Source organism: Amblyomma americanum, chromosome 9, assembly GCF_052857255.1.
Source record: "Amblyomma americanum isolate KBUSLIRL-KWMA chromosome 9, ASM5285725v1, whole genome shotgun sequence".
NCBI classification, from domain to species: Eukaryota; Metazoa; Arthropoda; class Arachnida; order Ixodida; family Ixodidae; genus Amblyomma; species Amblyomma americanum.
This window is the reverse complement of record NC_135505.1, coordinates 18579073-18597665: the sequence shown is the minus strand read 5'-3', so window position 1 is coordinate 18597665 and position 18593 is coordinate 18579073. Positions and strand designations below refer to the sequence as shown.

Genomic DNA, 18593 nt, shown 5'->3' with positions numbered 1-18593 from the left:
ATTACGGTTATTAATGTGAAGGAATTGGATGGCTATGTCTCGCCAGCAAAAACCTTCTCCGCACTATTGTGTCGTTCTATAAAGATATATATGCAAAAGTTTCGTTGTGTTAGATAGTGTGATATGAGACCTCGCGATGGAAAAAAAATTCGTCGATGTCAGAATCAGAATATATTTATTTAACATCATGGCGATGTTGGGTGCACCGGCAAAAAGCCAGTGGCAAGGCTTGACGAGGCAAAAAATTCACTTGAACGTTAAATTAGCCATGTATGTACGTCGATATAGTGTATGGATGTCAAAACAGCCGCGGGCGTCGAAATAACACCTGGAAATCAAAACCAAACTAAATAAAGAAATGAAAGAGTAAAGTAAAATACAAAAATAAAAACTGCAAATAAAAGAAATGAAATAATAAAAAGAAATAGAATGCGTACTGGCGTTGTGAAGTAAAACCCGGGTTCTAGAAAATTCATCCGCTGACGTCACTACATGACTATACATTGAAGCAACGCTTTCGCATTTCTCCAATGCGGTTTGCCGCAGTGATCTCAAAGATTTTTTTTTTCTTTTTGAGCGGATGGTTGTATTTTTGACATTGTGTGAGCGGCCGCCGGGCCGCACTTAGCGCGCGCTTGCCGTACGAACTGACGGGCATGATGTCAGGCCTACCCTCAGCAGCGCTTTTCTAGCATACACTGTAGGACCGCCGTAGGCAAGCTGGCTAGGCAGTCCGCAGTTCAGTAATCCCCGTCCTCTCGTTCCTCTGGAGAGTGCGATACGGCACTACCGGTGGAGTCTCTGTGAAATGCTTCTGTTTTGGTTCGCTGTCGCTGCAGACATGGGGATGTTCGCCTAATTAAAACCGAGTGAGGCAAGAATTCACCCAAAGTATACAACTACAAGATGCTTGGAAAGAATATTGAAGCGTGGACACGGGGAAGCAGACAAAATGAACAGTACAATGAAGCAAAAGCATGTCAAACGCGTTCACTTTCGTGCAGTCCGTGCTGGTCATTGCTTCTGAAGGCTAAGGTTGATGTCACATCCCGTATTTTGGGAGCGTTCACAGGCGGCCACTAGGTGCGATACTTTAAAAAAAAATATTCTTTAAATTATTTAGCTTTTACTCATTTCTGTTTCGGAAGAGTGTTGCTACGCGGTTCAGGTGTCTGCTGAGATGTGAGACAGATACTGCGCAATTTTCTTTCCCAACATCCAATTTTCATTTTCAAGTGTGTTGTTTAGGCCACACCCAGTGCCATAGAGATTTCGCCGGAAATTTTTTTTAATGCAATAGCATTACTTGGCTCGTTGTGAAAACCGTGGCAGACATGCGTGGCAGAAACAGGGTACTTGGGTGACGTTATCACCCCCCTGGAGGGATAGAGCATCAGCGCCACCGCCCAGGCAAGAGAGGTAAACGATCCTTATCGCACTGCGGAGTGCGACTCTTCCACTCCCACAAAGGCAAGGCAACTTCCTCGGTGAATAGAGACAGGTTTTGGGCGCCCCTCCTCCTTCCTCCCTGTGGTGGCTATAAAAAACCACCTCAGATGAGGGACAAAAAACTAGATCATGCGCAAGATTGGAGCAGCTAGTCTCCTCTTCCGCATGAATAAGAACGGAAAACTGGGCCAGTTGGTAGGAAATTATGTTTACCTGCGCAAAGAAACGAAGGCAGAAAACAAGAAGGCACGAAACGGGCGCAGACTATATACTGATTTTTTATTCAAGGAAATGAGGCCAATATATGTATCCTCATCCCGCGGAAAGACAGGCTAAAAAGCGAAAACGCAAACACTATCACCTGAAAGCAATCTCCGCATCGTCAGAGACAAGATACAAAACAAACGGCAAACTCACGGGCACACTCCTGTCAAGCTAACACTCCATACCGCCTGCTTGCGCGAAAAAAAAACTGCGCAAAAAAGGTATCTCCCTATCAGTCAGGCCTACAGATGGTGATGCTACACAGTCATCTGATTCTTTCTTGATCAGGTACGCTTCCACCATCTCCCTGCATACCTGATCCCTGTGCTTAACAAGACGCTGGTCTTGTTCAATCCTGGAAAACAATCTTTGCACCCTTTGCAGTGCAAGGCCAGATTAGAAAGCTGCGCCCTTCAACGACCTGCGATGCTCTGCCAACCGCTCGTCAATACATCGGCCCGTCTGGCCGACGTACTTCTTCCCACACGAGAGGGGGACTTCGTACTCGACTCCAGTTTTACACTCCGCGAACCTGGTTTTCTGTCTGTGCGCTATGAAGTACTCAGCTCCAGCACGATTGCTCTCAGGTTCGAGCTTCTTTCGCACAGCACTACAAATCCTTGCAAGCATATTCTTTGCCGTGAAAATCACGTCCGCCCCGTATCTCGCCCCCACTTTTTTGAGCCGGTGTGAAATTCCATGGACGCATGGAATGCCCACCACATCTGTACGTCCAACGTCCTCTTTTTTACTAGCATGGGCACTCCCCCCATTGACCAGGATCCTTTCGGAGATCTGAGCCAACACCTGCTCAGGATACCCGGCTTCCTTCAGCCTCTCTACCGGCCCCAAGAAGCTAGCTTCCACTCTGTGAGTATAGGATTTCCCAAGGGACGCTTTTAAGCAGGAAGTCGCGATACCCGCCTTGACGAGTTTGGAAAGCCCCGAACTGAAGTTCAAGAGAGGTTTTTTCGTCCTAGGGTCAAACTCCCAACACACTCTGTTCTCTAGATTATGGATCCTGAGGTCTAAAACCTGTAGGGTAGATGAGCCGGGTAGTTCGAAGGTGAATTACAGGCCACTACCTGTATCTTTGAAGATTTTGACATCCGGAACTGCCCTGGGAGAGTTCGACTTAAGAATGAATAAAAAATCATCGCCGTAACGGAACACTTTTAGCGGAAGGTCAGCAAGGTTTTGCGCCAGTTCCTGATCCATCCTGCTCAAGTAAATATTGCTCAAAACGGGTGCCACACGGGAGCCGATGCACACACCCGATTTTTGGACGTACACCTTCCCGACCCACCCAACAACGGTTGACTCTAGGTAAAACGATAGCAGCTCCAGGAAACTTTCTATCGAAACCCCGCAACCCGCCACAAACACCAACTCATTGTCTTTTACAATGCTGTCTATCACTCTATTCATGACCTGAGCATGGGGTAGCGAATAAAATAAGTCCTCCACATCGATGCTGAAGGCAGAGTACTTTTTCTTATCCAGCCCAGACAGGTACTTAACCACACTTGCAGAATTGTTCACCAAGAAAGGATGCGAAAGCTTGAGTGAGCTCAAGTGTCGCTGTAGAATTCCTGATACAACATGCTGCCAAGTGTTGCGCTCGGATATCATTGCCCTGAACGGAACGTCCCGCTTGTGAGTTTTTGCCGTGAAGAACAAGTCCAGAACAGTACCTTTACTATTGTTGGTGGCAGCAGCCAGTCCTTCAAGGCTCATCTCCTGCAACAAACCCATGGCTTTCTTTTTGACGGCAGCGGGCTTCACAGCTACAGCCTTAAACGTCTTTCCCGCCGTCTCATCCGCTTTTTGGGCGAATATCCCTTCTGGAGCGAGGACAAAGAACCCTTCCTTGTCTGAGAGGAGAGGCCTCAGGCCCTCAGCGACCAAATAGTTCACCAACCCGTCTATTCGCCTTGGTGTCTTCTCCCTTCTATGTTCCATCACAATTGCAGGGCACTCCTTCACGCATCTTGGTTTGTCTACGTCGGGGACAACTCTGGATACCGAACGCGAGAGCGACAATAGCTCTAGCGGCGTCATGGCAGGTTTAAAGCAGAACTTAGGACCCAGTTCTAGGGTGCGTCGGTGCCGCTCCTCGATAACATTTAGGTCAAGGACAGTAACCTCCCCTCTGGTTGCTGAAGCCTTCTTCCTGGTAGGCAGCGTGTGGTGGATGGTATTCCACAGGACCTCGGTAAGACGGTCCGCTGTCCTGTACCAGCCCTCACAAATCCGATGCCGAAGACGCTTATGCCGAAGTCGCAAAAATCGGGTGCGTGCATCGGCTCCCGTGTGGCACCCGTTTTGAGAGATATTTACTTGAGCAGGATGGATCAGAAACTGGCGCAAAATCTTGCTGACCTTGCGCTAAATGTGTTCCGTTACATCGATGATTTTTTAATCATACTTAAGTCGAACTCTCCCAGGGCAGTTCCGGACGTCGTCAAAATCTTCAAAGATACAAGTAGTGGCCTGATATTCACCATCAAACGACCCAGCTCAGCTACCCCACAGTTTTTAGACCTCAGGATCCATAATCTAGAGAACAGAGTGTGTTGGGAGTATCACCCTATAGGACGAAAAAACCTCTCTTGAACTTCAGTTCGGGGCATTCCAAACTCGTCAAAGCGGCTATAGCGACTTCCTGCTTAAAAGCGTCAATTGGGAAATCCTGTACCCACAGAGTGGAGGCAAGCTTCCCGGGGCAGGTAGGCAGGATGAAGGAAGCCGGGTTCCTGAGCAGGTGTTAACTCAGATCTCTGAAAGGATCCTGATCAGGGGGGGGGGGGGGTGGGGGAGTGCCCATGTTAGTAAAAAAGAGGACGGCGGACGTACACAAGTGGTGGGCATTCCATACGTTCGTGGAATTTCACACGGGCTCAAAAAAGGGGGGGCGAGATACGGGGCGGACGTGATTTTCACGGCAAAGAATAAGCTTGCAAGGATTTGTAGTGCTGTGCGAAAGAAGCTCAAGCCTGAGAGCAATCGTGCTGGAGCTGAGTGCTCGATAGCACACAGACAGAAAACCAGGTTCACAGAGTGTAAAACTGGAGCCGTGTATGAAGTCTCCCTCTCGTGTGGGAAGAAGTACATCGGCCAGACGGGCCGATGTATTAACGAGCGGTTGGCAGAGCATCGCAGGTCGTTGAAGGCAGCAGCTTGCACTGCAAAGGGTGCAAAGATTGTTTTCCACGATTGAACAAGACCAGCGTCTTGTTTAAACACAGGGATAAGGTATGCAGGGAGTTGGTGGAAGCGTCCCTGATCAAGAAAGAATCAGATGACTTTGTCGCATCACCATCTGTAGGCCTGATTGATAGGGAGATACCTTTTTTGCGCAGTTTTTTTAGCGCAAGCAGGCGGTGTGGAGTGTTAGTTTGACAGGAGTGTGCCCGTGAGTTTGCTGTTTGTTTTGTATCTTGTCTCTGACGATGCGGAGATTGCTTTTAGGTGATAGTGTTTGCATTTTGGGTTTTTTAGCCTGTCTTTCCGCGGGATGAGGATACATATATAGGCCTCTTTTCCTTGAATAAAAAATCAGTTGATAGTCTGCGCCCGTGTCGTGCCTTCTTGTTCTCTGTCTTCGTTTCTTTGCACAGTTAAACATGTCTTCCGCACGCACTGGGTGAGAGGTCAGTGTCCCGCCTCACTTGATGCGGTGCATGTAAACATTGGCTTGTCTCCTCCATCAGATGCGCTTGGAAATGCGATGCGCCAAGGGTAAGTTTGCCTCCAGCTTTTGGGGAACGTGGTTCCGGCGCAATAGAGTCTTCATCGTCCGAAGTTGAACTGCTCGTGTCTACATCATCAGGCGAGACGGCAAAGCGTGACCAGAGGTGGAAGTTCATTGGCGACGAAGTACAAGGTCATCGAACGTAGCGAAACGCGCGAAGCGAGCGGCTGCAGCGAAACGACCTTCATTCCACCAACCCCCGACAAATATTGCTCTCGCATTTACACATCGCAAGATTTGCTTATGTGCCCCGATAACGTTTTTGTCCACTGTCCCTTTGAAAGCAAATATGTTAGTGGCTCAGCGTATCTGGAACAAGGGCTGCGATTTTGGAAGCTATCCCTCTGAATGATCAGACCTCGTGGGCCATGATCGCTGTTCTAACTCATCTTACCTCGGCTTTTATTCAGGCAATGTACAGCCCGTCTGACTCAATACTCGGCAACGAGATACTCGCAGGTAAGATTGCCTTAATTTTTATTGCTGCCCTTAGTACCGGCTTCTTCCTTTTCTCGTGTTTCTTGCAGTCAAAAAATAAAACAAACTAACTTCCTCACCGGTTAAGGTCGATTAGAAACGCTGCCCTTGAACTCCGTTCCCGTTTTGCCCTTATTTTCACTTTGAATTCAGGCACACAGCATGTAAGCTATTTGCTTTATGAACACAAATTACCTCTGTATAGAGTTCGTATGAGTGTTCAGAAATGTAGAGAAAAATGCTGGTTTGACACTGCATTCTCAATTCTATGTTAAATGCACCAAACTTTTCACGAATAACACGCAAAGAATGACAATTTCATGGGCGAGAGCGCAGCCGTCCTAGGAGCTTTGTGTGATGACGATATTAAATATCTTCAGAAGAAATACAGTTGAAGCCACCCATCTAGAGAAGGGTCGTAGAATGTCATCTAGAAAGCGTGTCAAGCAGGACGACATAATCTTGTCGGTTTGTTCCAAGAATTTTTCTAAATGTCAATTCAAAGAATTCACATGGGAAGAGCGTTAATGTTTTTGCAAAACACCGTTCTGTTTCATTGATTTAGTGACAGACTGCCAACTTGCATGTCTGGCATTTGGTCTCGAGTAGGCGTACTTCGAAATTCTCGATTCTATAATGTTTCCGTGCTATGAATGTTAAGCTGGGTTCAGACTTGCGGACCGCATCCGCACAGTTCGGACGGGCTGCCCACCACGGGGCGCAAACGTGCCTAACAGAAGTCTCGTTTGCGTTACGTAGCATAGGCGGTCCACTCGGACCGCCCCCGATACATTCCGGTTGTCTGAAAACAACCTTAGGAATTCCATACTTTAGAAGTGCGGAGCCCAAAGAGGCCATTTAAAGCAATTAGGTTAAATGCGAATATGCATAAAACTGAAATAGTGTTTGACATTTCGGGAAAGTACAAAGAATTTCTGATAGGCAGCTGGCATGTATTGCAAATGGTAAGGAACATTTGTGGCATTTTCGCGATCCATGTTGTCAGCATGTAACATAACTCGCGAAACGAGACACACACGGAAAATCAACTTTGGTCGGGATGCATTGCTGTGTGTGCACCTCATTCTCCGCCACCTCTGTGTGCACAAATTTACGATAATAGATACTTTTAGTTAGGGCGTACGCAGTAAGCTTGCGTACTCATCTCTTACTGCGTTGCGTACGCTGTGAATAGTGTAAACACGACAATTTTAGTTGGCCGTGGCGTAGCGTCCCTCAAGCGCATGCGTAAAAGTAGCGCTACCTAGTGACAAGACGTCAAAGCACATCAACGCTCCGTCGAAGAAATTTTCATCCGTGATTACTGAATACAAGGGTGAGTGCATTGCGAGCCTTTTTTTTTTTGTTCAAAGAAGAAAAACTATGCAAACCGAAGAAAATGTAAGAACTGACTAAAAGCTAGAAAAAATCTTCACCAGGTGCCGTTGGAACGAAGAAAAACACTACATTTAGTTAGGCCTAGGAGCTTGAAGATCGCCAAATTATCTAAAAAATAGGGGCTAGTTATCGCTTATGCCAGTACGTGTGGGCAAGAGTAGGCGAAATAAAAGCGTACTGCTACTATTTGAGCGCGCTATTGTGTAAGAGACTCCAGCAGCGACATGTATTTATTCCTAAGCGAGCGAGATGGTCGCCGCCATGTTCACTACGCAGCTCGAAGCGTCCCACGTTGCGTACTCTACGCTATGCTTTAAAGCGGGCGGGCGTCCGCAACGCGCGGCTAGGTACGTTGCGTTCTGCGCATGCGCATTTGTTACCCGCAGTGTCGTTGCGTGCGCAAGCTCACTGCGTACGTCCAACTAAAGGTATCTAATAGTACTGCTCTGTAAGAGTCGTTTGTATCAGAGCCATACTAAATTCGCTCTTCCATGCTATACCGTATCGCACAATGGGGGTGTGGTTTCAAGCCTCTCTTTCAGAGTAAATTTCTTCATTTTATGTGTGTCTCGGTTCGGACGTTGCGAGCAATATGGCAGTATGAAGTGCGTGTGGCTAGGCCAAATAGGGACTGTAGAGCCATGATATGAGAAAGAAATAATGACAATGAAAATGAGTTGTGCGCATGTGGTAGGCATTCTCCCAGTGCTCACTTGCTGTCTGAAGACTTCGATGTGAATGAAAAGGCTTGGAATTACATTGATGAAAGCGCAACGGGCTGTGGATCGGAAAGGGGTAGTTGTAACGTTCAAAAAGGAACAGAGCGGCATGCATTAAATAATGGTAGCGTTTTATCGTAGTTAAACCAAGCAGGACGCGCGAAAGCTCTTCAGGCAACACCACTTAAAGGCAACCGCATGCCAGCTCCTCTCATTAGCCGCTGTCGACGTCAGCGCGTGGTTGAGGAGGGGGGGGGGGGGGTGCCGGCAGCCATGTACGTGTTCTTGGGGGGAGGGGGGGGGCATTTCTGCGCGTTGAAGGAGCAGCTGCGCGAAGCCTCCGCCGCTTGCGCTCCTTTAAAGACTATAGGTTGAGGCTTCACATTTACCTCGGGTATTTCAGCCTTGCTAATGAAATAGCGTTTTCGCGCTAAACAGAAGCTTGAGTTCAGGATATCTCATCCGCTGTGGAGATTAAGAAATGGGCTTGGTTCGGATAAGTAATAAGAATAACTGTCAACCAGCGGGCTGCTAAGGTGGCAGAGCGGGCTCTAAGAGAAGGAAAAGCGTACCAGCAGACAACAAGATGTGGGTTTGATTTTTCAAAATTTGCCGGAGCTAACTGAGTAAAGCGTTGATGGTGGGTGTTTTTTTCTGGAGTGGACTCATCTTGCTCAAGATGAGGATAAAGTTTTGGTTTTAACTGCAAATATGTTTGTTGCTTACATCTCTCTCCACGCAGAAATCCTGCTATCACTCTTGCACGAAGTGGACAAGGTCTCATTTAACATATCTCTCAGGGTGAGTTACAATAAGAAAGGAGTGCAATTTTTCTTCCTTGAAATCAGCAGTTCCAATGTGTCGGTGATTTCTTTGTTAGGTTTAGACAGAGAACCATATAATATATAGGATTGAAAGAAACGATTCTTGAACAATTTTGGCTAATAATTATTACAAATACGGTAACACTCTTTTTACCTATTATAGGAAAGTACACAATACGCAAGGTCCTAACAAACAACTGGTTTCAGTGAGAGCTCCAACGAGTAACTTTCAAAAAGTTCACAGGACTGTTTTCATTGTGTAAGGCGAGATTCAAATTCAGTGACAGGGTGTTACCGGCAGTGATTTTTATGATATCGTTTCTTCATTAACATTTATCCTGTTTTCTGGTAGTGTACGCGTAACTATTCTCTCTCTCTCTCTTATGACGTCACTGCGTTCGGACGCCCAGCGCGGCATGTCACCATCGTGCGTCGCAGTACGTCATACGGCACGTCCCTGCATGCTCGCCGATCATTGTGGCATGGTTTTGCATCGACCCCCGGGAACCGGAAAACGCGCCGCTTATAGTAGCTGTAAAGGAATGATCAGTAAAGTTTTGCTGCCCACGGAAAAATGCATGGCAGTGCACCCACAGCACAAAGTAGCATTTGAGCACACATGGGACGACCGTGTTATGTAAAAACAATGTCAGGCACCAGTGACGATAGGCACGGACGAAATCATAGAGACAATTCAAACATGGAACAACTGTTTATTGTGCGAACACGTACGCATTATTGCCCTCTCTAGCGTAGATGCAACGCGCACTTCGGCTACCCACAAATGACTCATACGGCTAGGGTCTGGTATAAAGTTGACGTTACTCTTTCAATCAATTGTTTCTCTGTGTTAGAAGTTCACTATTTCGCCACTGGGGGAGCGTTGCGCCGAAATTCCGTACCGCTGGAAACAGAGTAAAAGGAATTTTATTTCTGGAGTGAAAAGCAATAAGACGAATATCAAACCCTTCCGACCGATTACGATAACATCAGTTATATAGAGGCTGGTCATGCAGGCCGTGAATTAAATATGCAGCCCTGGGTAGAAAGTGACAGAATACTCTGAGAACTTCAGAAAGGGTGCAGAAGTGGTACACGCTTAGATGAGAGCCTGTTCGTGTTTACCCAGTGCACAGAAATAGCTAAGGCGGAAGACAGACCTCTTGATTTAGCCTTCCTAGACATGTATTTAGTTTTCCTGGACAAAAGCGGTGCATGCGACAACGTGAACAGGAAACTCCTGTCGAAAATATTAAAAGAATAAAAGGTAATTGATTTTATACAGGAAATCTATCGAGAAAATAAAGTTGAAATAACAAGGGAAGGAATTGAGACTACGCCAACTGTCGAGGTACACAAAGGATTAAGGCAAGGTTGTCATCTATCACCGCTGCTTTTCATGCCTTGTATGATAAGTATAAAAAGAAGGCTATAAGGAAGCAATCTAGGTTATAATCTATCGTATAGATTAGGCGGAAGGGTTGTTGAGCAACTACCACAGGGTATAATGTATGCGGACGATATTGTACTGTTAGCAGATAGCCAGGAAGATTTGCAAATTCTGGTTAATTGTTGTGGAGACGAAGGAGGTAGTCTAGGTTTCACCGCATCTAACACCGGCGCAACTAAGCTGGTGAGATGATTTTCCATGATAGAACTGATCAGGTGGTTACAATGCAAGGCCATGAAATAGCCCGAGTGGCCGAAATCAAATATCTCGGGGTATGGGTAAGCGAAGGGCAGATGTACACGTAAAAGCACGAGCAGTCTCTCATAGCAAAAGGGCGAAGAGATGCCGGGATAATGAGATATAGGGCATTATGTGGGTACAACAAGCATGAACTACTGAGAGGTATTTGGAAAGAAATAACGGTGCCGGGGCTTACTTTCGGGAATGTGGTTCTGTGCTTAAGGGCAGAATTTCAGTCGTGATTAGAAGTAAACCAGAGAGCTGTTGGAAGGTTTTTGAAGGATCTAGAAGAGGTTATTTTGTCAAGGATAACATAGTTTTTTGACAAGCAGAGTAATACCTGAGTCACAATTTGTTTTCAGCACTGGTAAATCCACAGAAAGAGCCTTACTAACAATGAAAGAAATTATTTTGAACAATATTAATGAGAAGTATACGATGTGCCTTTTTCTTGGTTTCAGTAAGGCGTTTGATTGCTTAAACCATACGATTATTGCTAACAAACTTCAACTGTACGGTATCCGTGGTAAACCACTCAGTTTGCTTAAAAGCTACCTCCTAAACAGAAGTCAGTCGGTGTGTGTAGATAATGAACTATCTTCCGTTTTTCCTATCAGTTATGGTGTCCCACAAGGGAGCATACTGGGACCCCTTTTGTTTAATTCATGCATGAATGATATTGTTAGCATAGATCCTTCCATTTTTTTTCTAATATACGCCGATGACTGCACGGTAATTATTTCCGGACCTAACATAAACGATTTAATGGTGGAATCCAATGATATACCCAATAAATTATCTAGGTGGTCAGTGATGAATAAATTAAAGATAAAGCTTACAAAGTCCAAGGCTATAATATGTCGCGCAAGAAACAAACCGACAACACTCAATTTCATGCTCAACTTTGAAAATCAACAAATAGAAATTGTTGAAGAGCACAAGATGCTTGGAGTATATTTTTCGTGTCTTTTAAAATGCGATGCCCACCTCGAACACCTCTGCAAAAAACTCTCTTCGGTCTGCGGAGCTCTTTCGCGATGCCGTGAAACACCTTAGAAATGTAAATTACAAATTTATTAGTATTATTTTTTCTCACCGTAACTAGTGTCGCCTAGTATGGGCCACAATGACTAAAATAATATAAGTAAGCTTCTACTATTGCAAAATAAAATTGTTCGATTAATCGGCAATATTGACAACATGACTACCATCAAATACGCCTTTCAAGCACATAGCATTTTTTGCTTTTCTTTTTTGTATAATTTTTATTTATTGCAAAAATGTATTTTTCTGCGCCAGTAATTGTCAAATTTTACTCTACCCAAGCATCATTGGACACGCGTCGTGCTAACGTACATACAAGAAGTACTAACTCATGAAATATACCCAGTTTTCGCAACGATTATCAATAACAAATGTTTTCTTATAATTATTCCTATATTTTAATCACATGTCAACATACAACGGGATATACAAATGCTGAGCTGCGGAAATATTTTGTTCAAATGCCATTCTATGTTTCTACTTCTTGATTGCTTAACGTTTGCTTGAGTGTTAATGAATTTTGTTTTCAACATATGTATGACCATTTCAGTGTTCTAACTATTTTAACATTATTCGAGTCAGTGTATATATGTGTCGAGTGTTTTCTTTATTTAGTCTACTACTGTATATGTGACTGGTTTCGAAAATGGCCTGTACCCCTCGTGTGCTACTGCTTGTAGGTGTTTGCTGGACCCAGTCAAACTACCCAGGCAGCTTTTAGCCAAGAAACCCTCCAGTTGAACCTGGAAAATAAACTTATTGACTAAACTTATTGACTACTGAGGTGCCCATGGGAAAACCAAAAACGAGGGCTGCGAATCGTTCGTAGCACGAGAAGCTTAGAGCAAAAAACTATACGAAGAACGGGTGAGGAAATTGGACGATAACAGGTGGGCAGCTACGGTATTTAAATACCTATACAGAAAGAGCGTTGATTCACACTGGTGGGAACGGGCTAGGAAGCTAACCAGTAAGTTTGCCAGACATTTGGATGCAGAAAGAAAGAGCATCTAACGACAGGCTAAAAACGCGTAAGTATAAATTTGATAGATTCAATGCAAAAGAAGCACAGTGTACAACAATAAAGATGCTGTAAAAGGCAGATCAGGAAGGAAGCGTTTTATGCAAGCTCGAGAGGAAGTGCACAAAAGAGGGGTGCACAAAAGCTCCTCGGAGGATTTGCGAGCACGGTGCGTCAACAGTGGTGCGTCGGACAGCCCCCCCCCCCCCCCCCCCCCCCCCCCTCCTAGCGTTGCGCGTGTGCGTGTGCGAGGCGTCAGCGACGAAGAGTGTGGCGAGCACGAGGAGCGGAGAGCTGACGTGTCAGAAAACCGAGGTGTAAAGGAAGGCAGCGCAGCGGAGATAGGGTCATTCAAGCGTGGAGGTGACAGCTGTCAGACGTTGGGTCCGTGCTGCTGTGGGCCTTCCTTCGATCACCGACGTAAGCCTACTGCGTTCTTTGCAAGAGTGGAGGTGACAGCCGATGGACTGAGGGTCCGTGCTGCCGAAAGGAACTCTTGGTAGCCTGCTTTAAGCCTCTGGCGTTTCGTGACACTGTCGACGGGATCTCGCTACGTCTTTCCTGCGGCTGCCAAGTTCTGCGGGCTGTTGACGGGAGACCAGCGACGTCTCCCTGTGTTCCTCTCCGCTCCTACTACCGCCCGGCTCCATTCCGTCGCTTCCTTCGACGCATCGAGCCGCGTTCGCCCTTTCTGCAAGGCATCCCCGCTTCACCTGGTCGCGCAGTGCCTGGTGAACTCTTTTCTTTAATTCTGTAGTGTTGTACGCTTGTAGAGTGTGCGTTTTTATTGGCCCCTTTTTCGTCGTTGCCGCAGACGGTGCAAATATCTGACTTCTGATAGGCAAGTACCCCGACGAAATGTTGCATAAAGCAATTATGTCGACCAAATGCCATTTCCGTGCGAAACTCGACCTCGAAAAACCCACCAGCTTAGCCTAGAGAAGCATTCTAATGCACGCATTTTTTTCCGCAGCAGTCCATTTCGCTTCTGGCGGAATAAAATCGAACTCGTAGTCAGCACGTTGTGGCTTAATTTTCTTTCAAGTTTGTAAGCTGGTTTTCCTTCATAAGCAAGAAGCCGTTCCGAATATGAAACGCAGAAGGGGCAACGCAGCATTGGAGCTGTACCGATAGGAATTCTTGATCCGTAACGCGCAGCAACTAAGTGCGCGTAGCAGAAGACGCGTGTAACGAGCATCGGTGCGCTCCAGACGATGCATGGATGGATGGATGGATGGATGGATGGATGGATGGATGGATGGATGGATGGATGGATGGATGGATGGATGGATGGATGGATGGATGGACGGACGGATGGATGGATGGATGGATGGATGGATGGATGGATGGATGGATGGATGGATGGACGGACGGACGGACGGACGGATGGATGGATGGATGGATGGATGGATGGATGGATGGATGGATGGATGGATGGATGGATGGACGGACGGACGGACGGACGGACGGACGGACGGACGGACGGATGGATGGACGGATGGACGGACGGACGGACGGACGGACGGACAGACGGACAGACGGACGGATGGATGGATGGATGGATGGATGGATGGATGGATGGATGGATGGATGGATGGATGGATGGATGGATGGATGGATACGGCTGAACCCTTTAAAATGGGCCTGGGCTCAAGCCACCTAGCCATGACTTATGAAATTTTACTCTTGTCTTGATTTTAGCCACCAAGCAGATAACCTTCACTTGGTTACTTCTACACGCTTAAAATCTGATTTCCCTTTACTGTCCTTAAACCCCAATGCCTTGGATAAATCAGTCCCGCTGCTTTCCACTGCAGAGTGAAGTTCTTTACAGAAAAGTAACAATTGTTCAGCCGTTTCCTCCTCCTCTCCGCACGCAACGCACAACGTGTCTATCTCGTGGTACCTGACTTTATATGTCTTAGTCCGCAAAACTCCCGCTCTGGCCTCAAACAACAAAGAGCTTCCCCAACAGTTATCATAGATATTTTCTTTGGCAATTTCTAGCTTAAAAATCCTGTATTTTCCCAGTGCTAATTTTGTCAGCATTCCTGTTTTCCACAGAGCCCTCTCTGATTCCTTAACCATAAAAACGCAGCCGCCGCGGTAGGGTTCGCACCCGGGAACTCGGCTACTGATCCGGAGTTCCCGTGTTTGAACCCAACCGCGGCTGCTGCGTTTTATGGAGGCAACACGCTAAGGCGCCCGTGTGCTGTGCGATGTCAGTGCATGTTAAAGATCCCCAGGTGGTCGAAAAACGGCACCTGTGTCCTCCTTTCTTCTTTCACTCCCTCCTTTAACCCTTCCCTTACGGCGCGGTTCAGGTGTCCAACGATATATGAGACAGATACTGTGCCACTTCCTTTCCCCCAAAACCTAATGTTAATATTTATTATGGGGCCCTTTTTCTTTAAATTATAAATACGGCTTTGTTTTGTTTTCTTTGCTATTTTGTTTTCTTGTCCTCTTGTTCGCGATAGCGTTCCTCTCTCGAAATTGGGGGGGGGGGGGGGGACGCGCTACCAATTCGCGAAAATTGGCGTCCAGGACAGGACGAAGTTTTTTCTCTTTCGTGGGTCCATAAAAAGAAATGATGGCAACACCAAAGGATTTGGTCGAATCAGGTGAACGCATGGGGCTGAAAGACGTCGAGCCCTGTTCGTGGGTCGCAGCTGAACAAGAGAAGGAACGCGTCGCACGTGCAGCCGAACGCCAGCATGCCAACGCCCAACGCGAGCATGAAAAGACTCAAGCAGAGGCTGAGGAGCGCAAAGCAGAAGCCGAAAGCGAGCACGCATAGTTGCTGGCAGAGGCTGAAGAGCGTAGGTTGCAGCTCCAACTATGTCTCGCGGAAACTGGTGGGCGTAATCGAAAACCCGCACCGCAGCCCTCAGCAGCGGTTAGCCCACCCAAATTGATCCCGCCTTTCGACGAATTCAGGGGCGACTAGGACGCATACCTCAAACGTTTTGAGCGTATCGCAGAACGGCACAGCTGGCCAAAAGAAAAATGGACTACAGCACTCAGAATGTCCTTGACTGGAGAAGCTCTCCGTGTGTTCGGTCGATTGTCTCCAACAGAGTCAATGAATTATGATAAGGCAAAACTAGCCCTGCTCCAACATTTTCGGTTTACAGCACAAGGTTATCGCGAAAGGTTTCGTGATAGTAAGCCGCTTGATAAAGAAGGCAAGCAATATGGAGCACGCTTGCTCAGTCTTTTTGAACGATGGGTCGAGATGTCGGGAACAGCCACAACATAAAATGATTTACGTGACTTGGTGGTGGCCTAACTGTTCATGAGGAACTGTAATAGTCGTCTGGCAATTTTTCTTCAAGAAAGAGAGTGCAAGCCGCAGGGCAAAATGGCTGAGGCGGCCGACAACTTTCTGGAGGCCCAGCGGCAAAGAAACTTGTCTTCGTTCAAAGAATCGTTCGAGGTGGGCATTCCGAGAGAGAAGTATGTACCATCGCGTAGACAATCAGGAAGGCGCCTCATTTGTAACCGACCGGGACATAAGGCTGTCGACTGTCGCTCTAAGCCAAACCAGCTTTATTTTGTTTATTGTCGAAAAACAGGGCATGATATTAGTTCCTGCTCAAGGAAGCACGAAAACCTAAAGCAATCGTCCTGATGTGTTCAGCTAGACATCGTTGCGCATCAAACTGCGTCCACAACAGCAGTTAGGTTTGAACCAGCTGAGGATAGGTGGTGGTCGGACTTGTCCGGAAAAAGCCTGCAGACGCACAACACATGCCGGTACTAGAGGGTGAGCTCCGAGGCCTACCCGTACGTGTTTTACGGGACACGGGGAAAAATACAGTGGTGGTGCGGAAAGTCCTAGTTGCTGACTCAGCTCTCACCGGCTCGAGATCTACAGTGTTCCTTGTTGACGGCAGTAGTCTGAAAGTTCCCGAGGCAGAAGTTTATATCGCTTCCCCTTATTTCACTGGCACGGCTCTGGTAAAGTGCTTGGAGACACCATAGTACGATGCCATAATTGGAAATATTCCAGAGGCCCGTGAGCCGTCAAATCCAGATATTATATGGAAGAAATCGAATTGCGTTGCTAAATTATGTCGTGACATAGTCAATTACGAGATTTCCAGTGAAAACGGTGAGGGCGAGGGCCCAAAAATGGCGTTGGTTGGAAAGGAAGTTTCCGTACGAAGGAGGGAACGTACTGCATTAAGCGTTGGTCCCATGAGCTTCACCAAGGAGATGTGAGAAACATAGCAAAGAGACGATGAGTCATTGAAAGCGTGCGGGTGAAAGTAGGGAAGGTGTTCTATGGCAAGCACGGCACTTCGCACTCGTATTCTGTTTAAAAGGGTTTGCTGTACCACATCTATCATCTCCCTTCTGGCAGAGAGGTTCGACAGGTAGTACTTCCCAAGTCTTGCCGATCACAGGTGTTAAGGGTTGCCCAAGATAACCCGTTGGCGGGGGCATCAGGGCATTAAGAAGACTACAGATCGAGTTCTGGAAGAATTCTACTGGCCGGGAGTGCAGAAATATATTAAGAGGTACGTCAGGTCGTGCGACACCTGCCAAAAGACGGGCCCGAAAGGCAAAGTAGGGAAAGCTCCGTTGGGGCGCACGCCTCTTATCGACACTCCGTTTGATCGGGTCGCTGTCGATGTTGTCGGTCCGCTGCCGCCCCCATCGGTGAAAGGGAATAGATATATGACCGAAGGTTTGGTGGAGATGTTTGCGCAAATAGGTTTTCGGAGAGAGAGCATCTGTGATCAGGGCTCCTGTTTCACTTCCGAGATTGAGAGAGCTCAATGATCTTTTAGCGGTGAAACATCTCGGCACGACCTCTTACTATCCAATGGGCAATGGGATGGTGCAGAAATTAACGGCACACTCAAGCAGATGCTGAGGCAGCTCAGTCAGGAGGAGCCGAAAATTTTGGATCATTATATCGCTCCGTTTCTGTTCGCATACAGAGAGGCGCCGCAGGCGAGTGTGGGGTTTTCTCCGTTTGAGTTGTTATTTGGACGACATGTGCGGGGACCACTCGCAGTCCTCAAAGAGCTCTGGATAAGGGAAGAGCTGGGAGCAGACACAAAGACGACATATGGTTACGTTATCGATCTAAGAGAATGTCTCGAGCAAACTATGAGAGCGGCACATCAAAATCTGTTGCTTACCCAACAGTCTCAGAAGAAATGCTATGACAGGAACAGGATGAAGCGGCAGTTAAGGGTTAGAGATCGTGCACGGTACGAAGAGCGTGCGTCCCAAGAGACCGTGAAGGCGTCATATTTTGCCGTAATCGAAGAAGGTGACTCAGAAGAACAAATGCCTAACCTTAGCACGGATCACGGTAAAGGAATTGAAGCCGTGCAGATCTCCACCAAGTTCGATGATGACAAACCGCAGGAGATTCGAAGCTTACTTGACATGTATGCAGACATCTTTTCAGAGATTCCAGGGAAGACCAATCTAGCGGAGTGTCAAATCAGGCTCTCGACTTGTGAAGTCGTGAATACCCCGCAATACCCGTTGCCTTCTGCGGTGAAGGACGTGGTCGAAAAGAAAATAGATAGATATGATGAAATTAGGGGTCATTCAGCGTTCCAAATCTCCATACTACTTCCCTCTGGTTCTGCTTAAAAAGAAATAAAACACCTACGGACTTGCATCGACTTTCGACGCATCAACGATGTTCTTGTGTCTGATGCAGAGCCCATTCCAAGGACAGATGTAATACTTACCGAGGGTGGAACCAATGTGTACATTCCAAATTTCGACATTGCTAAAGGCTACTGGAAAGTACCCTTAGGAAGCTTCGAGACCGAAAACAGCGTTTTCTACCCAATCCGGTCACTATCGGTTCGTCTATATGCCCATCGGCATTAAGACAGCATCAGCTATCTTTACGCGCCTGATGCGCATTCTATTACAAGACATAGACAATGCCGTTCATTACATTTACGACGTTCTA

General features: G+C 46.8%; 1 protein-coding gene across 3 annotated transcripts in view; it reads left to right on the top strand.

The window, feature by feature from the left end:
- The window catches only part of LOC144103818 (uncharacterized), a 205264-nt gene that overhangs the window by 74634 nt on the left and 112037 nt on the right, over positions 1–18593 (top strand). For all 3 annotated transcript variants that reach the window (XM_077636519.1, XM_077636518.1, XM_077636517.1), the window contains exons 6-7: positions 5878–5926; positions 8804–8862. In XM_077636519.1, the coding sequence (XP_077492645.1) occupies positions 5878–5926; positions 8804–8862 (108 nt within the window). The remainder of the gene's footprint in view (positions 1–5877; positions 5927–8803; positions 8863–18593) is intronic.